Raw genomic sequence first — 22,933 nt, 5'->3', positions numbered from 1 at the left:
TACTCTAGTTTCAGGGGAAGTCACAAAATAGCTGAGATCATTTTTTAATTGTTCTCATAACTTCTTAATAATGGGAAAGTCCGCACCTCCCGACGATTTTTCCATTTCTAACTATAAACGACTCTTGACTGAGTAAGCCTTGTACATCATACACTAAAGCAGACGCTATTTTCAATCCGTTAGGTGGCGATATCGTTACCCTGCTATCCTCGCAAATTCTCTCTCATTTTGGGGGGGGGGGGCTTAAAAATAAAGAGTAGCTCTATGTTCCCCCATCGCTTTTATAAAGCATTTGCCCATCCAGAAATTCGGCCTCTTTCGTAACTTCCCCTAATCCACCTCTGGGTATATACATTCTAGTGTCGTTAAGGATTAGATTTAAGACACATTTTTAACATTTCGTTCATATTTCTCGTCATCCTGAAGATTTTTTATTACGACTAATACCTTGAAAATGACCACACATTGCCCAGCAAGCTAATCCAGATCGTCTACATTCACAGTTCTTTATACAAGATGTTCTGCAGACTGCAGGTACAATTAGCACCCTAAAAAAAGCGAAAAGAAATCTCTCTTCGGCAGCAGCTATGGCTTCCCTAGATCCAATATGGTCATTAAAAAGCGCAACTAATTTGTAAGATGTTGATTATCTGTCATTACTTTAAACCACGTATTATCATAACCACACCCAGTTGTAGCACGTAAATGAAAGAAGTGTTCTCTTAACCTTTTTAACTCAAAGGACTTGTCGTGGCCCGAGTTCGGTGTGACGGTTCGGGAGTTCCTTGGTTCAGACCGTTCCTTACCCCATTCCGTGAAGGTTTTGCTGGGCCGCTTCACCCCGCCCAGGTGTTGATATGGCTCGCCTCCGCTATTGGCAACCCTCTAGGGGTCGCGGATACACTATTTGTTTGGGCCGTATGGCACTGTTGTGCTTGGAGAGAACTCTCCCGTCCCCTCGAGTCTTCTGCTTCCTTAATCCTTCCCTGTCACCGACCACCTCCTGACTGGGCTCGCCGCTGATGGTGTCCAGCTTCTGTCACCCGCTCAAATGGCGTTTGTGGGGCCCGCTGGCCGATCTCGTGCGCCTGGACGGTGGTTCCTCAGATTCAATTTGGAATATGATGGGGAGGGGCACTGATAAGGCCCCCAGCTAGGTGTAGCGCCTAATTAAGGGTTGTGACATGCAATTATTATGAAAAATCTTAATGTTTATATACATAAGAACAAATGGAGTTTTTAAAGTTCCTTTTAAACGTGTCTGATTTTAACTATCGACATTGCAAATTCTGTGACTGAATATAATAACATTGCTGGATTCATGTTTATACATTTCCAACGCACAATTATCAATCTCCTGCCCTGGCTCTATAACCAGCCACTCGTTCAATTATAATGTTTTAAATATATTTGGCAACTTAAAAGGCGACCACACACGTGCCATCTTCCGAACACTTCAATCAGATAATAAATTTTTAAGAAAATGGGCAAATCGCTTTTGTTCATAGTTACTGGAAAGATGAAGTTCGTTTTATACGTTACATTTTTAATTCAAATTGTTGAAGCAATTTGGGTAACGCTGGGTTCTAGGACAGGCATGTTAAAATATGTCCCTAATTCTTGACGAAGTTTCAATTGTAATATGTTAAACTTAATGCTGAGGGTTTTAACAAAATCGTCTCTCTCTAATCCGACATCTCCACTTCTTTCATAACACTGTAACAACTGATGCCTTTTAGCAAGTGTTACGCAAATGTTAATGAAGTTGCGGGAATTTGCAGCTACTTCTTTGAAGTACTGATGCTTTCCCTCAAACCGCATGCACCACAACCGAATTAAAGGTCCATATTTTAAAATGAGTCTCGCGTAATGCGTGATAAAGTGCATTTTTGGTATAAATCGTCCATTTGGGATCCCTTTCATAATAAAATTAAAGTCATTTACAAGTTCGTATAAATATGGCATCCACGTGGGGTTAATTACTGGGGATATTATTATTTCTCCTATTTCAATAAGCGTAAGTAGCAATTTCCAATATTCGTCCTCATTATGAATAACATTGCCAAACATTAAGGGAAAGTAGTACAAAAGGTACTTCATTTGGGCAGCTGTGCCAACAAGTCGACATGTACCTCGAAGAACTTCTTTAGAAATAGGAATACTCTTATCCTTCACCATCAGCTCGCCATATGGAAAATTTTCAAAAGTGGAATTAATACTAATCAAAGATATCATATTTTCATTTATCATATGATTAATAACAAGTTTAAGAACTAATGGTACAACGCCTTCATAAAAATCATGCATTATATCGGGAGGTAATGACTCTGTTACTTCAAAATGAGGAAGAACCGATAAAGGACACGGTCCTTTGACTCCATATATCGACTGATTTTCCGTATTTTCTAGTATAGCTTGTAAATGATACTGGTGGACCTCTGGACATCTAATTAGCATGTCATGCTCATAAAACGTTTCAGATATTTGCTCTTTTCTAATCATACACACCCTACAAAATCGACCAGAAGAAAAGCTTTGCTGAAATCCACCCAACCCATTGCTTGAAAGATTATCTGCAGATATTGTAGCTAATGCCCCCTTTAGAATCTGGTTACGGACTGAAATTCCTGTTAATTCGAGCTCATCCAGAAGGGGTTTTAGAACCTTTTCATATCCATATTGTTTAAGATCAGGATACCTTGCAACAAGAGCCAAATTGATGCTACTTAATTTACTTCTAAAAACTGGACTTATATTTCCAACAACAAAATATATTAAGGAAATTTTATATTTGCCCCTCTTAGCCCCCAGGGGATTGTTCAGTTCAACCTCATCTACGTAAAAATGCAAACGTAGTGCAGAGCTATCTTTGCCAAAAATGGGGTGATTTTTACAAATTGAACCATCATCGTAGTCTCTCAAATATTTGCAAGGAAGTTTTGGTTTGGTTATTTCAGTCCAAATATAATCATGAGCCAACATATTCTGTAATATTTTCAGAATTGGGACATAGCTATACGTTTTTTTTTAAATTTTACCATTATATCTTTTTACACCAAGAATGTAATCTATAGGCTCAATTAAATTTAAGCTATCTCTGCAGTATTTATGAAGGTTATATTCTGAATTGACGTGCCTAGTAACTGATTGAGACATAATTCTAGCTTCAGACATTCGCTCAAGTTCGGAAAGATTATATTGATTTTGACTATAACATGTTTCGATACAATTTTCAAGGATCCCGATGAAACTTCTAGAGATGCTGTTTGACACACTGGTTGGAAGCTTGTGTTTCTCGCGTATTTTAAGGATGAAAAGTGCAGTGCTTCTCTGAAGCTCACTGATAGATCTATTTTCTCTATCTCGGTCAGAATGGTTTCCATTGTCTATTCCCTCTTGAATTTCAGTTTCATTATCAACATTTAAGTTATGGTACTGATGTAAATCAGTATTTGCTACAATTGGTATTCCTTTTCTTAAGTGATTTCTATACACATGGGTCCGAAGGGATTCGAACTTAATAAATATCTTACAGCAACCGTCAAATGCACACGCGTAATGTCTATTAGTTTCATGGGAATGAAGAATTCTTAGGTGTTTAATCCAAGAAGCTGGTGAATGTCGTTTCACTTCACAGATTGAACACGAATAAGACATTATCCACTAACGATTGACCACCTTACAAAAAAAATGCAATTAAAAATAATAGCCTCTTTAGTCTGCCTTTACGTAATCACGCACGTAAAAAGAGAAACCATCATAGTCAAATATAATAAACGTGTAGAATTATCAAAAAACAAATATAATTTTTACACAATTGAATTTTTTTTAAAGTTTCAAGAAAGGCTAAATAATTTAAACATAATTCAAGTCTAAAAATATAAAAAAACTTCATTGGTGACTTGATTAAATACGCACTATAGCTCTCAGTAGGATCCTACGTCAAGTCATGGAGTCTGTATATTAAAGGGAGAGGGTACCTCTTCTAAAAAATGTACAAATCGCAGTCGTACCGAAAATGGCGAGTTGTCAAAACCATTTGCCGTTGGTGACAGTTGTAAAGTCCCCCTACACTTCCGAAATTCTCCCCTACTCTCCCTACCAAGCACCACCACCTTGAGAAGGACTGTGGGAGATACATGTAATTTTATACAGTGGAAGCTACGACATTGCCTGCCGTTTACGATACTGACATAATGTTGATGTTTAACCACGACCTCAAAAATAATAGTTTCCTGACCGATTAGTTTTTCTGAACGAAGCAACTATTGCACCACGAAAACATCAGCTGTTCGGAAACCTGCCGTAAATGTCAGAAATGCAAAACGAGAACTCACCACTCCTTTACGCAGTCAATATTAACTCAATGCAATACGTTTTTATATACATCCTGATTAATTTTTGGCAATCCTAAATTTTATTTAAACGTTAAACCCTTACATCTCACGAGCATTTATCACATTTCATAAATTTACTACATTCCAGAAAAAATTATCTTACCTCAGTTACTATGAATCGTAGTGAGCTGTCGGCTTCCCTATCTACTAATAATTTATACTAAGCTTTGTATATAAATAATCAACACTTTTTAAAACTAGACCTAACAATGAAATATGTAATGTACTGTAATGGCAGCGCCAAGTAAGCCAATCTACATACTCTTTCTCTACGCTCAGTGTCATCCCCCTATCGAGCGCGCGCAGAATTCCCTCTAACAAAAGGGCGCCCAACGTAGGGAATACACAGCGTACTCCTCCTTTTCCGTCACTAGTCTATTTTTTTTTTTCTTTTTAAAAAAGTATACACATTTTTTCTGTTCAATAGGAGTTGGCCTAATAATAAAAGCTGGAGCGGATTCATACACAATTTTAAATCGCATTACGCATTAAGGAAAATCTGCCGATAATTTCAACGGTGCTAATATTGAATTTTTACCTCTCCGAGTGACGTAGGTCACAGAGAGGTTCTGTAACGATCGGTTGGGTGTGTCTGTTTGTGTTCGTCCGTTGTTACACTAATGCACTGAGTGAGCAGTTCTCATTGTGTTGATATTTTATGTTGAAGAAATCCTACAAAACCTTAATATTTTCTTTTTTCACAATTTAAAATTAATATATGGAATTACTTTTCGTAATTTCGATGCCTTTAGTAGTTTTATAGCTTTAAGCTATATTTCATTTTGATGCTCCAAGAACATTTTTTTAAATATTATTTGAAATGGCTGTTAATATTTGGGCTGTGCGAGCCTTGAATTTTTGGTTTCGAGTCGAGTCTCGAGTATTGAAAATTTCCCTTATTGAGAATCGAGCTGGGTCTTGAGTATCGAGTAGCTGGAAAATTTGTTTCGAGTATTTATCGAGTAATTGGCAATTTGTTTTTTTTTGGATTTCCACACTTTCTGTTAATTTATAGCTCTAATAATTGGCATTTAGAGAAATTTTGATCATCGACAACTACATCAAAAAATTCCCAGACGGTATGAGTATTAATCCCTTTAAGTTTAACAAACTTAATTCCTCATGAATATGTTCTTCGGAATCTCATTCGTCACCGAAGTCAGTTCTAGCTATTATTATACTTCACGCAAAGTCTCAAGCGAAAATTACTAAGATGAACTTCGTAAAACAATGAAATAGAAGAGATGGTTTATTTGCATAAAAAGAATCGCATAGGATTCACGAGATTATACACAGAAAATTATTATATACATGAAAAAGAATCTATTCACAGTAAAATGAGAAAACATTAAAAATTAAAACAAAGTGCAGTTTGCAAAATTGAGTAGAACAAATTTCAAAATTTTCAGTGAATTTGCTACATGTGTTTTTCATTCGAGTTAAGAGGTGTAAGCTTTTGTGCGGTAAATAAAAGGTGGAGCGATGGCGCGATCTCTGATGGACCTGAAAGTTTAATTTTTCTAAAAGGGCTGGTAAGGATACAAAGTAGTGGATAAGTTTATAAACAAATTTAACATCATAAAGATTTAAATGACAACGTAAAGTATAAAGGGCGAGAATCTCAAATAGGTATATAATAGTCATAGTGAGCTTAGGGTATTAAAAACGTGTGGCAATATTCTACAAATTTTCTTTGAACAATTTATACTCTATCAAAGAGGTGGGCACTAACGCCACCCCAAGCAACCCATCCAAATACGACACGAGAACGAACAAGACTAAGATATAAAATTCGGAAATTAATTAGAGAACCAAGTTTTCATGTAATTTTTAGAGCTACACAGAGAGTTCGCCTACATCTATTGACACAGCCATGGACATGATCAGAGAAAAGGAGATGGAATCAAAGATAACACCAAGATATTTGGTTTTATCTTTAATCAGTATAACTGAGCGTTCAATGACGTAAAAAGTGCGAACAGCCCTACTAAATCGGCGAGTGTATGCAACATGAACAGATTTTAACGGATTGATGGGAATGTATTTACGAAGACACCATTGGGCCACTGCGTCAATATCCCTTTTCAAAAGCAATCCGTCATGAGCTGAATCAATCACTTTAGTAAGTTTATTATCGTCGGCAAACTGAAGTAGATTGGAATGACGAACTGCCTATTGAAGGTCATATAGATAAATGTTAAAAAGAAGAGGCCCCAGGGGCGAACCCTGTGGGACCCCACAATGTACTGGATATGACACAGAACTAAGCGCACCTTTGCACTTGACACCTTAATGCTAATAATTACAAATCCAATCAAGTAGTTTGCCATGAAAACCAAATGTAAATAATTTATCGCGTAAAAACATCTACGGGGAACTCTGGCAAACGGGTCTCAACCACAGGTGCAACGCTGTCCATGAAAGCAGCATGATTAGTATCCACACTTTTGTTTGGGGCAAAACCATGCTGGCAATCATTAGGAAACATGGTAAACCAACGCTGGACATGGACATGCATAACAATATTAAAAACCTTAGCAAGCGCACACAACAGGGAGATCGGTTGGAATTTTTTTGAGTCGCACTCGGAACCAGATTTGAAAACCGGTACAACAACAGCCTGTTTCCAAATGGAAGGGAATATTCCGGTAGAAAGAGACAAATTAAAAACGTGTTCTAACAGAGATAGTAGGAGATCCCCACAGCCCTTGATAATAAAAGCAGGGACACCATCGACCGCTGTGGAGAACTTAGCAGGGAGTTTAACAATAGCCCGACGAATGTCCGCTTGTGTTATAACCTGATTAGAGTAAGGGTGATTAGCTAGAGGCGTCAAAAGTGTATGTCCCAGTACGGTCAGTGTTATCGACAGCAATACCAAAAAAGTGGGCCCTGAAAAGTTCTGCAAGTTCGCAAGGATCAGTCACCAAAGGTTGTCCCCGCTTTAAAGCAATGGTGTCAGACCTTAACCCGAGGTTGCCCTTGATATATCTCAAAAGTGTTTTAGGATGCGAAAGTGCGTACTGGCGCGTGACCGTAACCATAGCAGTACGATCACGCGCGAGAAGGCGCCGCCTAGCTGTAGCACGAAGTCTACGAAATTCTAAGGCATCAGACAGAGCACCGGCTTTTTTGTCTTAAAATAGTAACGTTTTTGTTTCAGTGCCATTCTAAGATCTTATGAATACCAATTGAGAAATTTCCTATTGCCGCGCTTAAGTTTCTTAGGAATTCCCCCAAGTTCATAGCTGTAACAAGACGATTGGTAATTAATTCAGCACAATAATCAACATCAGTAGAAGCGGGAACATCAGACCAATCATGTGGTATAGAGGAGATTGTAGTCTCCTTGAATGTAAACGTAAGCAGGTCCCTGAGGCGAAGTCACAGAGCCAAGGTTAACAGAAAAAGTCATAGTGAACGGTGTCGGTGGGTGATACTTATCAATAGCAACAACTAGTCCATTAATATTAGTTAGGCAAAGGTCTAAAAGATTAACTGTGCTAAGGGTAAAGTTAACCTGGGTAAAATTAAGAGCAAAACACAAATCCATAATGGGAGTAGCTTTAGCTTGGATAAGGGAGGAGCAGCACTGATAGCCAAAAAGCTTCCAATCAACTCCCGGTAGATTAAAATCACCAAGTAAAATTACATGTCAATGAGGGGTCTATGACAGATACTAATCGGTTATAATACTCTATGTACTCCAAGTTAAAAATTCTGGAACAAGGGAACGACGGGAATCAAGTCTAATATCTACAAACACACTTTCAGAAGTAGCCTCAAGGGCGTGCCCCTTAAGGCAAACAATAGAATTCTTTATAGAAATCAGGGAGCCCCAACCTCGAAAATTTTTAAAGTTGAGGGTCAAGGTGATCGGCAAGATGTACCGTGTATTGGGACGGAAAATAATCACTTCAAAAATGTGAACTATTCAACCACGTTATTACTTTTGCGCTCTTTAGAGCAGCGAAAGTATTGTTCCGACCCTTGCTAGAACGCTGGATCCCCAACCACCCTCCCCTTCCCGACGCGCGCCAACCAGCTGCAGCTGGATTTTGTAAGTGGGAGAGGAGAGAGAGTTAGACCAAGAGCCAGTGGCCTGGATCTTACCTCATAAAGTACAAAAGGTCTGACCATTGGAATGAGTTTAGTTTTGATGTTCATTAATAGATTTGGCCGTCTTACGCCTCACAGCTGGGGCAATAGAGGGAGGGCGGGGTCATTTTTGACCCTAATGAGGTATGATTTCTTACCTCATGAGGTACATGAATAAAGAAGGTGGCAAATGATAGAACTGGAAATGGCTATTCCAAATATAAGAAATCTGACGTCATCAAAGGGGGCCATCAATAAATCAGACGGGGGTTAAAATGGTCGAATGAGGTATGAATTCTTACCTTATGAGGTACATGTATGAATCCGGTGTTGTTTGATAGATCTGGTCGTGCTAAATAACAGAATATAAAATCTGACTGGAAAATACGTGGCTTAGGTTTAATCTGACGGCCTGATTCTTCCGTCAGACTATGACAACTTCGTGCCTCATAAAGCTAGATTCCCACTCGACCGCAATAAACCGGCGCGAATCACGCATCATACGGTAGAAATTTTACCTTACGCCGTCGTCCGGCTGTAGACTGTTCACACTGCGACTGAATTTTGAGTTTGGCGGTGGATATTTTTGGGTCACGTGAGAGATTAGAGGGGTTTCCATAACATTTTTTTCGCACTCTGAATTGGTATCTCTGCCTCATTGTAGCTTAGGTCGTACAAGAAAGTATATTTTCTAACCTCCTCAATAAAGACTTACCTCTATATACTTCAATTAGATACATTTTTCGTACTTCGTGGCATGTTTCCGACCAAAAAAAAATACATGGCGGCTATCAATCTATCTAGCGTATGCGTGCACTCTTGAAATTTATGACGTAGTCAGTGGGATAATAACGCCGAACACGACCGAAAAATAGAACACAACTTGCGCCCGGCCGAGCGGAAATTCCGTCGGGCTCGGCGTAAAGATTTTTCGGTCGAACCCCTTTCTGCCGGGTTTCCGTCGTGATTTCCGTCGAGTGCGAGTCTAGCTTAAAAGAAGCAGGTGATATATTGTAAAACCAGCCCCACTGATGTCAAGTACACTAAACTTAACTTGTTTGAGCGAGTTGCCTCTGTTTCTATCGAGGTAATGTGGTGAAATATTTTTGACTGTGATAAATGAGATGAACTTAAATTGGCATCATTTAATAATAGAGCTATTTCCATTCGGGGGTAAGGAGAGTTTTTCAGGCGGGGTTTCGCCAGTCCCCGCCCAGGTGCCTTATTGTGCCCGAAATATATTGATTATCAGACTGATTCGGATGAAGAACCAGATGACGTTTAAAATGTAACATTTTTGTATCTTTTTTGAATTAAATAATAATTTAACGTTAGAAGGTTTCATTGAATGAGTTTGAAATAAAATGTGCCTGCATAGAGCTATATCAGTTGAAGGGGGAAACGTCACAGTTGGGCCTGCCAATAAACGGAGCCGGTTTTCAACCTACCTCCGTGCGGGCCATTGTAGAACTCTAAGCTAAATTTCGCGCACAATGAGGCACCTAGGCGGGGACCGGCGAAACCCCGCCTCAAAAACTCTCCTTACCCCCGAATTGAAATAGCTCTATTATTAAATGATGCCAATTTAAGTTCAATCCATTTATCACAGTCGAAAATATTTCACCAGATTACCTCGATAGGAACAGAGGCAACTCGCTTTAACAAGTTAAGTTTAATGTACTTGACATCAGTGGGGCTGGTTTTACAATATATCACGTGCTACATTTAAGCTAGACTCGCACTCGACGGAAATTACGACGGAGACGTGGCAGAAAAGGGTTCGACCGAAAAATCTTTACGCCGAGCTCGACGGAATTTCCGCTCGGCCGGGCGCAAGTTGTGTTGTATTTTTCGGTCGTGTTCGGCATTACGCCGGTGTCTCAGACAATGAAATTTTCCCACTGACTACGTCATAAATTTTAGGAGTGCACGCATACGCTAGATAGATTGATAGCCGCCATGTATTTTTTTTTGGGTCGGAAACATGCCACGAAGAAAGAAAAATGTATCTAATGGAAGTATATAGAGGTAAGATGTTAATAAGGAAGTCTTTATTGAGGAGGTTAGAAAATATACTTTCTTGTACGATCTAAGCGACAATGGGACAGAGATACCAATTCAGAGTGCGAAATAAATGTTATGGAAACCACTCTAATCTGTCACGTGACCCAAAAATATCTACCGCCAAACTCAAAATTCAGTCGTAGTGTGAACAGTCTACAGCCGGACGACGGCGTAAGGTAAAATTTCTACCGTATGATGCGTGACTTGCGCCGGTTTTTTTCGGTTGTCATAGTCTGACGCTAGAATCAGGCCGTCAGATTAAACCTAAGCCGCGTATTTTCCAGTCAGATTTTATATTCTGTTATTTAGCACGACCAGATCTATCAAACAACACCGGATTCATACATGTACCTCATGAGGTACGAATTCATACCTCACTCGACCATTTTAACCCCCGTCTGATTTATTGATGGCCCCCTTTGATGACGTCAGATTTCTTATATTTGGAATAGCCATTTCCAGTTCTATCATTTGCCACCTTCTTTATTCATGTACCTCATGAGGTAAGAAATCATACCTCATTAGGGTCAAAAATGACCCCGCCCCCCTCCAATGCCCCAGCTGTGACGCGTAAGACGGCCAAATCTATTAATGAACATCAAAACTTAACTCATTCCAATGGTCAGACCTTTTGTACTTTATGAGGTAAGATCCAGGCCACTGGCTCTTGGTCTAAGTAGAGAGAGTGACTGCCTAGCGCGTGCCAATAATTTTTTGCAATGTGATTTAAATCAATGAAACATACTCATTTAAAGTTAAATAATTATAATTAGCTAATATGATTATTATATTTAAAAAAATTATATTATTTAAGTAATAAATTTAACGATAGTTGTTGAGAGATTCAATAGAGGGCAACATGAGATGTCATAAATACTAGTTTGTTTTTTTGTTGTCTCTCTGCCTCCTATTGCTAGGTCCAAGGCTTAACGGATGATCGATGATTAGATAGTTTAATCAGGTATTTAAATGTAACTTAATCCCGGCGATACCATTAATGACAAACGCAATCAACATAATCATGGTTAAATTAAAGTTAATTAAATTGAATTGCTCAAAGATAATTATAAAATTAAATCAACAACTCAACTATCTGCTCAACGATAATTTGGCTAGTTTTTAACTTTTTGTCAGTTTTGCTGTTTATTTAAACGTAATTAAACAATGGTTAAATACTGCAGCGTGTATGGGTGTAAATTTCCTAGCGACGTTAAATTGTGGAAACAATGGGATATAGCTTTAAAAATGGGTAAACCACACACCAAGTCCATGGTTGTCTGCTCCCTTCATTTTAAAGAAGAGGATTACCGTCCTCAACCGAAATATGAACAGTCAGGTATGTTTTAAGCGTATACTATTAATTTAAAACCAATTATAAAAAGAGTTATTATTGTAGATAAGTTAAGTTACCCTCCCAGACTTAGACCCTTGGCTGTTCCTTCCAAAAAACTCCCGTTAAGGAAACATGATCAACAAAAGTTCAAGGCTAATGGGAGATTGGAAAGACTGAAAAAAAGGAATCAGCTCTCACAATCTCCAACTTTGCATGCAAGTGAAACAGCTGAAATAACTGGACCAGCAGACGCAGAAATTCTAGCTGAAAGATTGGGGATTGATGCTGTTCAACAAACTACCGAGGAAACTAAGACCGACAAATGCACCACTCCAAACCCCAATGATAAATCAGGGTTGCCACGGGTCAGGGAGAACCTTGAAAACCTGGAAAAGTCAAGGAATTTGAAAATGGTTCAAAAAGGTCAGGGAAAAGTCAGGGAATTTTATTTTAGTAGGTAAAATTTCTGGGGATAAGTCTTTATTGAAAGAGTAATGAAAGTTTCTCATCCACTCTTAACACAGAAAACTCTAGAGCAATCCTAAAAAATGTCTAGAATTGTTTTTGTAAAGTTAATGCTCTCTAAAGAAATCTACCAGACTGTTATTTATAGTTAAAATGTTTCTTAATCATTTGATGAAAAATGTTTCTTAATCGTTTTGGTGTGAAAAATACATTGGAAAACTTAAATAAAGAGACTTTATTTAATTATAAGCACTTAAAACGTGCTGTAAACATTTACACTTTCGGCCTAAAAGGTCAGGGAAAATCTCAGAAAAAGGTCAGGGAAAATCTCAGAAAATGGTCAGGGAAAACCTGGAAAAGTCAGGGAATTTGGTTTTGAATATTCCGTGGCAACCCTGTAAATGCATTATGGTTAACACCTTGGAAAATCATACATGTTATGTTAATGCTTCTAATGGAATATTGAATGCCACCTCTATAATTTCATTAACAGGATAACAAAGTACTGGTCTATTTGATGCGATCATTAAAATTATTAACAGTAAATTCATACCCCTTTTTCATGGACAAATAAGGTAGAGAGGTCCAAGAATGGAGGAAAATACGAGTCTCGAGATAGGGTATTTTTGACACTCATGAAACTAAAACTTGGCATTTGATTTCATTCGCCGCTCTATCAGCTTTGTTTGGAATAAGTAAAGTTCAGACCTCAAATCATTTTAAATTAACTCTTACGCAGTTCCCAAGCTTGTTAAAACCCGTAATTTATAATCTTGGTAAAAGATTGTTAATAAATTTTTGGTCTTTAGGCACATCAATAACAAAACAGTCATCTTCCAGTTTAGAATAAATTCCAAAATGACAACTTTGAAGTCCTAAAAGGGCCAAACTAAGTTGCACTTGCCCATAATACATTTGTTAGGGTTTCAAAGAAAATGTTCCGTCCTTCTTGATTACGTAAGGAGTTTTCTAGAGGACTGTTTCTAAGTTTCCTTTTTCACCAATGACTGGAAACTTCATTTCGACCAAATTGTCGTTGACTATTCAGTCAGGGGAACACCCCAAGAATGGATAAGAAGGGTTGACTTCAAAACCAATCTTCGGTACTTTTAAATTAGACTTTTATTTAAAGAAACAAGTTTTTTTTGTTTGTAATTCCATACTGTGTGAATTCATTTCCCTTAAAGTTTGACTTAAGAGCTTTTCGGAATTTTTCAGTAGGATCTTTTGGAAAATATGTGTAATACTCGTAGCAATTTTGACAAGAGAGAGAGAGCAACAGGTACTAAACAAAACAAAACAGTATTACCAATTTTATACTCGTGTTATGACCAAGGCTTAAGAGTTTACATGATTAATTTGGCTAATATTAGGGTGATTAGGTGTTCAACACTTACCATTTTTGAAAATATTCTGTTCTGAAAATTGTGGTTCATTCATTGCAAGAAATTTCGAGTACTTATTTTCATTTGGCACTGATAAATCAGTTTAAACGTCACATACACTGCCGCTGAAGCAGGTCTCAGGCCTGCCATTTTCGTTTTCCCTAGATCAAGCTTCGCGTTTTCTCCGCACGGTGGCACTAGTGAAACTTTTCGTTCTAGGCGCGGAATCTGGTAGCCCTGAACTAGGGAAATTTTGGTCCAAAAAGGGAAATTTTAAGGGTTAGAAAGGGAAATTTAATTTTTTCCCACCTGGCATCACTGCTTTGAAGTTCCTTTCCTTTGTTCTCTTGCGAACATAGAGATATAAGAGGAACAGTTGAATTTTCAGCTTTGATTCGGGTTCAATGGAAGCGCCCCTTCGCGTGTGTGATAGGGTGAGTTGCTTGTAGCGCCATCTACATGCGGCGAGGTAAACTAAAATATTACCAACCCCATGTTAACACTCGAAGTTAAGCAGCTTTGAGCGCGGTCAGTACTTGGGAGGGAGACAACGCGGGTTCAAATCCCGCCGGGGACGTTTTATATATTATTAATTTTTATTAATTTCCGTATTAATTAATGGAAGGAAAAGTGTTTGTAAAATAAAGAGATGTTTATTAACAGAGAATTAAAATATTTGCAAGATGAAACATTACGGTATATATTTTTTGTTCAGATTGAATAGCTCCTTCGCTCGCCGATAGGGGCGCCACGTATCAAAAACCCTATCACACACGCGAAGGGGTGGGATGGAAATTTTGAACAGGTAGTTTTGTCATATATTATTATTTGTTAGGCCTATTTACGCGTAAACCAAGATTGTTTTTCAGGATATCTAACAAGTCATGAACTAAGTTAGGACATTTTCAACGGTCTGAAATCAAAATAGACTTTGTGCCTGTTTAACTCGGCTGTTTTACAAATACAAGAGAGTTCAGAAATGACATCTAATATGAAAGCAACATCAGGGGAAAAGATGAGAAGGCTTCGTTTGAATCCAGAATACAGAGAAAGAGAAAAAGCTCGAAGGCGAGAGAGATACACAGCAAATAAGAAGCTAAAGAGGCAGTTGGTTTTAGAATCTCCTGCGAGTCAGGACCCATCAACTAGTCAGAGTACAAATATTAGGTTCCAGTTCACTCATAGAACAGATTTTGTTAATTACTTGTTTAATTAAACTGTAAACCAAATTCTTACTAGATTGGTTTTATTCATAACCGGAATGCTATTTTATAAACAATAAAAAAAAACCCGAAAATTTTAAATTTGCCGGGGTCAATGAATATAGTAATAGTAATTCTAGACACTAGAGGGCGCGCAAAAGTGTAATCTGGCTGGGGCCATCTTGTTATTATATCAATACTCGTCTTATGAAAAGAGTTTCATGGATTGTTCGTAACATACAAGGCATCCCTGGTTGGCCCACTTCACATTCTCTAGTGGCCAACTCAACACCTACCTAAGCCAAATAAATCAGTTCAAAATTGAATACAGTGATTAGAGGTGCTGGGAAAAGTAGATACACTCGACGGGCTCTATTTGTCAGTTGTCTGGAAAAGGATTTACTTTCCTCTGACATAGTTGTGCTTAGGGAAAAGGCTGGAATTATTAAACCAATTTTCATCAGACTCAAAACCAAAAATCCTGACTCTGATCATTCCTCATTCTGTGTCCTTCGAGGATGACAGCGAATTTTACAAACTTTCTGACCTCGCTATTTGGCCGGTCAATTGCATCATTACTGAATATATTTAACAGAGGATAGACTGATGCTAGCTGATGCTATTATTTAACATAGAGATAGACTGTACTGAATATATTTAACAGAGGATAGACTGATGCTAGCTGATGCTATTATTTAACATAGAGATAGACTGTACTGAATATATTTAACAGAGGATAGACTGATGCTAGCTGATGCTATTATTTAACATAGAGATAGACTGTACTGAATATATTTAACAGAGGATAGACTGATGCTATTATTTAACATAGAGATAGACTGTACTGAATATATTTAACAGAGGATAGACTGATGCTAGCTGATGCTATTATTTAACAGAGGATTGACTGATGCTAGCTGATGCTATTATTTAACATAGAGATAGACTGATGTTAATGGCATCAGAGACAGGTTGCGCGGTACTGACCCCCGAGGTAAAGGATCTTAAAATATCGTCATAAGTTCAGAATTATTTTATTTATGATTTTAACGGTAATAGGTTAAAGGTAATAGTTAGTATAGGGCGCTGTAGGCTAGCTGTGGCATAGGGGCTAGCCACCACCCCTCTATGCAATGTAAAGGGACCCACCTGTAAACAAGCCACAGGCTTAGTGTGGAAATCCCTTCATAGACAAAGCCTAGATTATTATTATTACTATTATTATGTTATTGAAAAATTTAATACACTTATCGCTTACCGTCACCAGGATGACCATCCTGTTATCATTTTATTTTCATATATACCCTGATCACCATGGTGTCAATTTAATTTCCTACATATCTTAACCATCTTGTTGTTTGTCAATTAATTATAGAAAAAATTTCAAGTTTTGTTTTCCATCTCTCTAGGAAATTTTAAAGTTGGTTTCCCCGGTTAGGAAGTATTTGGTACTGATAACCTTTGAATTTGTAGAAGCTTTTATGTGCTAGACATTTTACTATAAAAGACTCTTACATCAGACCTTCATCACCATTTAATCTAAAAAGGGAAGACCGACAAATCTAGAAAGAATCGTCATATTGTTTTAAAGTTCGTGGTTCATTGGTTGTTAAGAAATTAATGATGTATATGAAATCAACGGGTAAACACGAAGTATGTAATTTCCAGTCACTATGCTGATTTACCTCTTTATACCAACAAGATCAACAAAGATGCAGGCGACTTACAGGTAATTCTAGGGGAGCGATAGCTCTCTTAGATAAGACTTCATACCGACTTTAATGTATAAGGATGGTTTTTTGATTGGTTATAACTTTTTTTGTATCGTATTAACTGATTTGAAAAACTTCCACCGAACTACAATTCGGGCCCTCAATATGTGGTTAAAATTTCAAAAAGATCCACTCATTAGTTTATTTTATAAAAAATAAAGTTGCTAAGGGTGGTTTTCATTTGCATAAATTTGTCAGTGTTTTTGGTGAAAAAGTAAAATTTTCCCATAGAAATAACATGGAGTTTTTTCCAAATTTAGCCATTTTGTGGCCACCCTTTTGAAATGAAATATTCGTTTGTTACGTTTGGGAACGGTTTTATATCAAAATTTAAACCTTTTTCTAGGACCATTTTTAAGGTTTTTAAGAAAAATTAATTTTAAGTATGTTTAATTTTAAATTTAAAAAACTACCCCAATCTGCAATATTTTAGCATAGATAATAGTCAGTTTATGATGTTAGCACGGTTAAGGCTATTTGGTCCAATTTTCGTAGTGTTAAAAAAACAAGAGAACCTAAACTTGTGTTAGCTAACAAGTTAAGTTGGAAAAGTACCCCACACATATATATTAAGTTAACAAGATTACCTACGACTGGTAATTAAGCAAGAAAAACATGGCGTTTCAGCTCTTGTAGGTGCTTTGCCCGGGTGCTTGTAGGTGCTTGTGGGTGCTTGTGGATACTTGTAGGTGCTTGTGGATACTTGTAGGTGCTTGTGGATACTTGTAGGTGCTTGTGGATACTTATAGGTGCTTCTGGATACTTGAAGGTGCTTGTGGGTACTTGTGGGTACTTGTGGGTACTTGTAGGTGCTTGTGGGTACTTGTAGGTACTTGTAAGTACTTGTGGGTGCTTGTAGGTACTTGTGGGTGCTTGTAGGTACTTGTGAAGGCTTGTAGGTACTTGTGAAGGCTTGTAGGTACTTGTGGGTGCTTGTAGGTACTTGTGGGTGCTTGTAGGTACTTGTGGGGGCTTGTAGGTACTTGTGGGGGCTTGTAGGTACTTGTGGGTACTTGTGGGTGCTTGTAGGTACTTGTGGGTACTTGTAGGTACTTGTGGGTGCTTGTAGGTACTTGTAGTAACATGTAGGTACTTGTGGGTGCTTGTGGGTGCTTGTAGGTACTTGTGGGCGCTTGTGGGTGCTTGTAGGTACTTGTGGTTGCTTGTATGTACTTGTAGGTACTTTGCCTCGTCCATAGGATTAACATTACACTAAGTTTTGGAAGCTCGTAACTCTGGTTATATTAGTATACAGGCATATCCTTTGATTATGTAATAGTCCTATTTGCCCCTTCCCTCCTTTGTAAATATTTGCTCCATAGGATACTCCATATACACCTATGGCACCATAGTCCTCCCAGCATCCTCAGCGGTTAGGTAGGGTCGTACTGGACGAAATTGTAAAGGGCGCTCCCTCTATCTTCAAAATAGAAGCTAGTTCTCATACAAATAAAATGGCGCTGCGCGGCAGCACTTAGCAATCGCCTACCAAGGGTAGGGGTGTGCGCGAGGTACATTGGGAGAGATACGGTTCTGCAGGTCGCCCATCATCATTTCCAATCCATCTCAACTACCTTATCCCTGTCCCAACCCCAGCGATTTCCAACCACTAGCATAGCCCACTCGATCGCGCTCTCTTTTCCCCGGCTACATATTTTGAATATGGCACTTTTTAGGCGTATTAACTTTCTTGGATTATCTTTGTGAACTTTTAGGGTAGCCCTGGCTATATTTTGTTTAAGGTTTTAAGCTTAATATCAAAAAGTTTATGCTACAAAAAAAGTTTGAAACTGACAATCTCGGATCGTCTTTGTGAAATTTTAAGGATATCCGAATTTCATATTGGGCTTATGACAATTTTGAGCTAAATGTTAAACGGACATAAATCAGCATTTTTAAAAATTTTTACAAATTGTCAATTTGGTCCTATTTCTGGAATTTTTAGGGGGGCGCCTCGCGTTTCAATAAATGATTGTAAAAAATTGTATTATGTTAATTACAATAAGAATACAAACTTTTAATGATATATGTTTTTTTTTGAAGTATCGTTATAAATAAATGTCTGATTGAGCTAAAGTTATGGTCCCCTTTATACATGTTTCTGCTTAGTGCAGATTTTGAAAATGTAAAACACTTTTTTAATATTCTTAATTAAAATGAAGACTGAAGGAACAGATATTAATCAAAAATGTCTTGATTAGAATCAAGACCTAAAAAGTATCGATAAGACTGAGGTTATCACTTGTCTGAAGGATCAGATATTAATTTTTCTTTTTAATTGAAACTTAAATGCATGCTTAAGAAAAAACAACGTTCCATTACCGTTTTCCGTTGAAATAAATTATTTTACTGCTAATCAATTTCAAAAATTTACTTATCTCGGCTTTTCGACCACAATTCCATTCCCCGAAAACATTTTATCATTACATTAATTACTTTTGGGAGATAACGTGTCAAAATAACCTATAAAACAATAAAAAACTGTTATAGCGGTCTGTTTAGCCATGAAAACAACCTTTTAAAAGTTACAAGTACTATATAACCCTTTCGAGACTAACAGGACCTGAGCAAACTATAGCTTAACCTGCTACTAGTACGACCAGGGAGAATTGATGTAAACTGGAGTTGAAATTTCATCATGTGCGAACTGCGGCCCTGAAACTCTCCCATAGTCCCAGTGTGTGCAGAACATAATTTTTTCGCTGTTATCTGCCAAAATCAATCTTTCTAGGTAGTGTCGCCTCCTCACTTGAATTTTTCATGATATATTAAGGTTTGAACGAACAAAATTCTAGATAACTATTTTCACTACCATGTCCCTCTGCTAACTTGAAGCAAACTTTCTTCTCTTTTTGCTGCTCATTACCGGTGCCATTCCCTTGACTTTCTATTAGTTATAACTAATGAGTTTATTTATTTCAAACAAAAATATTAAAAAATGGATTCTTTTTCCTTTTGTGCTACTTTGAATTTACAAATGTATAAAACCTTGTGCCGTGACATATCAAATAGTCTCTAACCATTGTTAGAAACTCGAGAGAGAAAATGGGCAGTAACACTGATCATGCCCTGAACTATGAGAAAGAACGATACGACGGTTGACTAAAGTGCACTTGATATTACATCATTTTTCAAAAACCGCGAGTAAAAATCTTACTGTCCCTATTGAATTTGGCGCCATTGGTTTTAGAATAATTAAAATGTTCCACTGCGAAGAGTGCCGGTCTCGAATGGGGATGTAACGTCTTTAGGAACCTTATAAAACGCTAAACCATACACGTACTCTCCCAAAAGTAATTAATGTAATGATAAAATGTTTTCGGGGAATGGAATTGTGGTCGAAAAGCCGAGATAAGTAAATTTTTGAAATTGATTAGCAGTAAAATAATTTATTTCAACGGAAAACGGTAATGGAACGTTGTTTTTTCTTAAGCATGCATTTAAGTTTCAATTAAAAAGAAAAATTTATATCTGATCCTTCAGACAAGTGATAACCTCAGTCTTATCGATACTTTTTAGGTCTTGATTCTAATCAAGACATTTTTTATTAATATATATATGATCTGAGTTTCGAGGAAGGGGGGACTATATAAAATTACTGATTTTATTCGGGAGCAGACCTCCGTATTCGTTATCAAGGGTCTGGAAAAGGTACGTTTCCTGTCTAGGATATTGAACTTGGATGTGTTTATCGTGGAAGACGCAGGTTACCCTCATCTAAGGGAGGTAGAAGCTGAAGCACCTCGTGCTTGCGCTTTTAATAAAGATCAATATAATTGCTCTTTATTAAGCGCGGCAAAAATAGTCCTATGGTTGAAGGAAAAAAATCGCATACTGTACTTCAATTTTAATATTAGTTAATAGGTATATACTGGTACACTCTAGTATTGTTTCATAATATATATTTTTTATTGTTCTTGGTATCATGGTATCTTATAAAATTTAGGTCATTATTTTTCTATTTTGATAAGCTTACAAAAAGATAGATTTTATAGTTTATAGCGGGCGTTGGGGTTGTTAGGCCCCGGGACGGTTAGCTATGCCGTCGTCGACCGGATACAAACTCATTTAGTTAAAAATGAAAAGCCAATAATCCAAAAGAACCTTATTTCATGGTCCAGTAAAATATCAGCGTTTATAAAGATTAATAAATTTGAGAGGCGTGTCTATGAGGAAGGAACATCTACCTCTTTTAACGCACTGAGAAACGTTACAGTTGGTGCTACACCCCTTTCGTTTACAACCATTTTAACGAGATAGCATCCTTCGGAAGGATTGTTGGCTAGAATTGTAATCGGTGAGGTTTCCGAGGTGTCGGTTCGAATCGTACTCGGTAAAGTGTCAGGCATACCAGCTCGAATCGTACTCGATGGATTTTTCGATGGCTTCTCTGTTTGAGCTCTTTTGAAGGTTAAGATAAAAATCTTCAATAATTTACACTATGATTGCGCAAAATATTCGTAGTAAATTAAATATTTATTAGACATACCAATGATTTCATTTTTTTCTTTATTTCCTTACTCCTAAAATCGTCAAGATCTCTACCTGAAATTAACCATTTATAGAAATTTTTATTTGTTAATGGACGCTATTGTACCATCATACTGGAAGAAGATATTTGTATCTTCATGATTGATGTTAAGATTAGTCAGGTTTGAGGAAAGATCTTAGAAATTTTACCCTTACAAGCACATCGTGGTAAAAAGTTTAAAAAATCTGATCGGGCCTTGGTATATTCTACGGTAGATATTGGCTTACTTCGTCCTTTTAATTTCATGTAATCTTGAATGTAATGAACTCTTTATTTCGTCAAGCAATTTAAATGAAAATATTTCACTAACTAGGATCAAAGCCCAAGCCTGATCTTTTTTACGGGACTGATGTAAAAGAAATATCTTCTGATTTAAAACCTTTACACTGAATACCAGAAGATTGGCAGTTATTTGCGCTACACGTAAATTATCTCCGTACACGCGATTAATTAGAGCGAATTTTAGAAAATCCCACGGGAAAGTGCTAAAATTATAATACAAATATTTGTTGGAGATGGTTAATTGAAAGTGAATTACGATTTTAATGACACGACTCCTGAAGGGAGAGAGCAGCTGGAATCCGAGGTTGAAGGGAGTTCATATGTTAAAGGACAGTGTGATTTCTCGGTACGAGAATAACCATTTTCCCGAATAAAACTAATAAAAATAAATAACAAATGAACACTTATCGTTTATGTTAATTCCTGAAATATACCAACCGCTTGTTCCGAAACATTGTAAGATATATTTTACGTCTATGGAGATTCTAGCAAGATCGGAGGCTATACTCTTTTGTTTTAAACTATTTTACGAGTTTATATGAGAATTTATTTCTAGATTAATACATTGTTTTTCCCCAAAGCAATTTCGTTATCAGACTTTATACTTGAAATATTTTGAAGAGTATACGTGATTTAGATATTTTAATTTATTTTACCACTTAAGAAATATTCTCAAGATGTATAAAACTTGATTTGATAAAATAATTGTATTACTTTCCTACCGCTCGACGTTCACGTTTTCAAATATTTAAAACTATGAAAACCTTATCTTAATCGAAATTAAAGGTTACTATCCCTTTAAATAGAAACTTAACATATAATACAGTCGTATAACATAGTTTTAACATGAACGATTATTCCAGGAAATCTTAAATCTACTTTTAATTTCCGCAACTTATTAGAGATCTTTAACTTCAGATGATACCCAGAGTAATGTTTGGAATAACCATGAATATTACGAGCCAAGCCTACTTTTGACAAAAAAGGATGGAACCATTGTCACTATCTCGAAAAACGTTTTAATGGAATTTATGGAGTAGTGGACGGAAATTCATTCAGCGTTGGAAACTGGCGACTGGGGTAATTATCGTTACTTAAACTTGAATATAAAAGTAACCGTTATGGAGGGGAAGATAGTATTCGACCATGGTAGCGTCTTTTTTCTAACAACGGCCGAGGCAAGGAAACTGAACGAGAAATTTGGTTTCATGAAATTTCACTACAATCTTTTAAATGATCAAGCCGAAGTTATTAAATGCATGTACGAAGCTATTGTAAAACCTGTGACCTGATGAAGGAACCCCTCGAACCCAAGACCAAAGCAATTCTAAATTCACTATCCTACTTCAAGCAACTAATAACACACTGTTAAAAATAATGGTTCATAAATGGTATAAAAAGGGT

At 37.1% G+C, this 22,933-nt stretch overlaps 2 protein-coding genes across 2 annotated transcripts; one reads left to right on the top strand and one right to left on the bottom strand.

The window, feature by feature from the left end:
- Positions 1-1,551: 1,551 nt before the first annotated feature.
- Positions 1,552-2,982, bottom strand: LOC149690968 (uncharacterized). The gene has a single exon (XM_089869451.1). The coding sequence runs from the start codon at positions 2,980-2,982 to the stop codon at positions 1,552-1,554; it is 1,431 nt and encodes a 476-aa protein (XP_089725577.1).
- Positions 2,983-11,774: 8,792 nt separating this feature from the next.
- Positions 11,775-15,536, top strand: LOC149690967 (uncharacterized). Its single transcript, XM_089869450.1, has 4 exons — positions 11,775-11,895; positions 11,956-12,257; positions 14,671-14,896; positions 15,409-15,536. Exons 1-4 carry the CDS (start codon positions 11,805-11,807, stop codon positions 15,534-15,536), a joined length of 747 nt encoding a protein of 248 aa, XP_089725576.1. The 5' UTR covers positions 11,775-11,804.
- Positions 15,537-22,933: the final 7,397 nt, after the last annotated feature.

The sequence above is a fragment of the Phalangium opilio genome, unplaced genomic scaffold (genome assembly GCF_054372755.1).
Source record: "Phalangium opilio isolate 3A_F unplaced genomic scaffold, DU_Popi_V2 ptg000026l_1, whole genome shotgun sequence".
NCBI classification, from domain to species: Eukaryota; Metazoa; Arthropoda; class Arachnida; order Opiliones; family Phalangiidae; genus Phalangium; species Phalangium opilio.
This window is presented reverse-complemented; position numbering and strand designations above follow the sequence as displayed.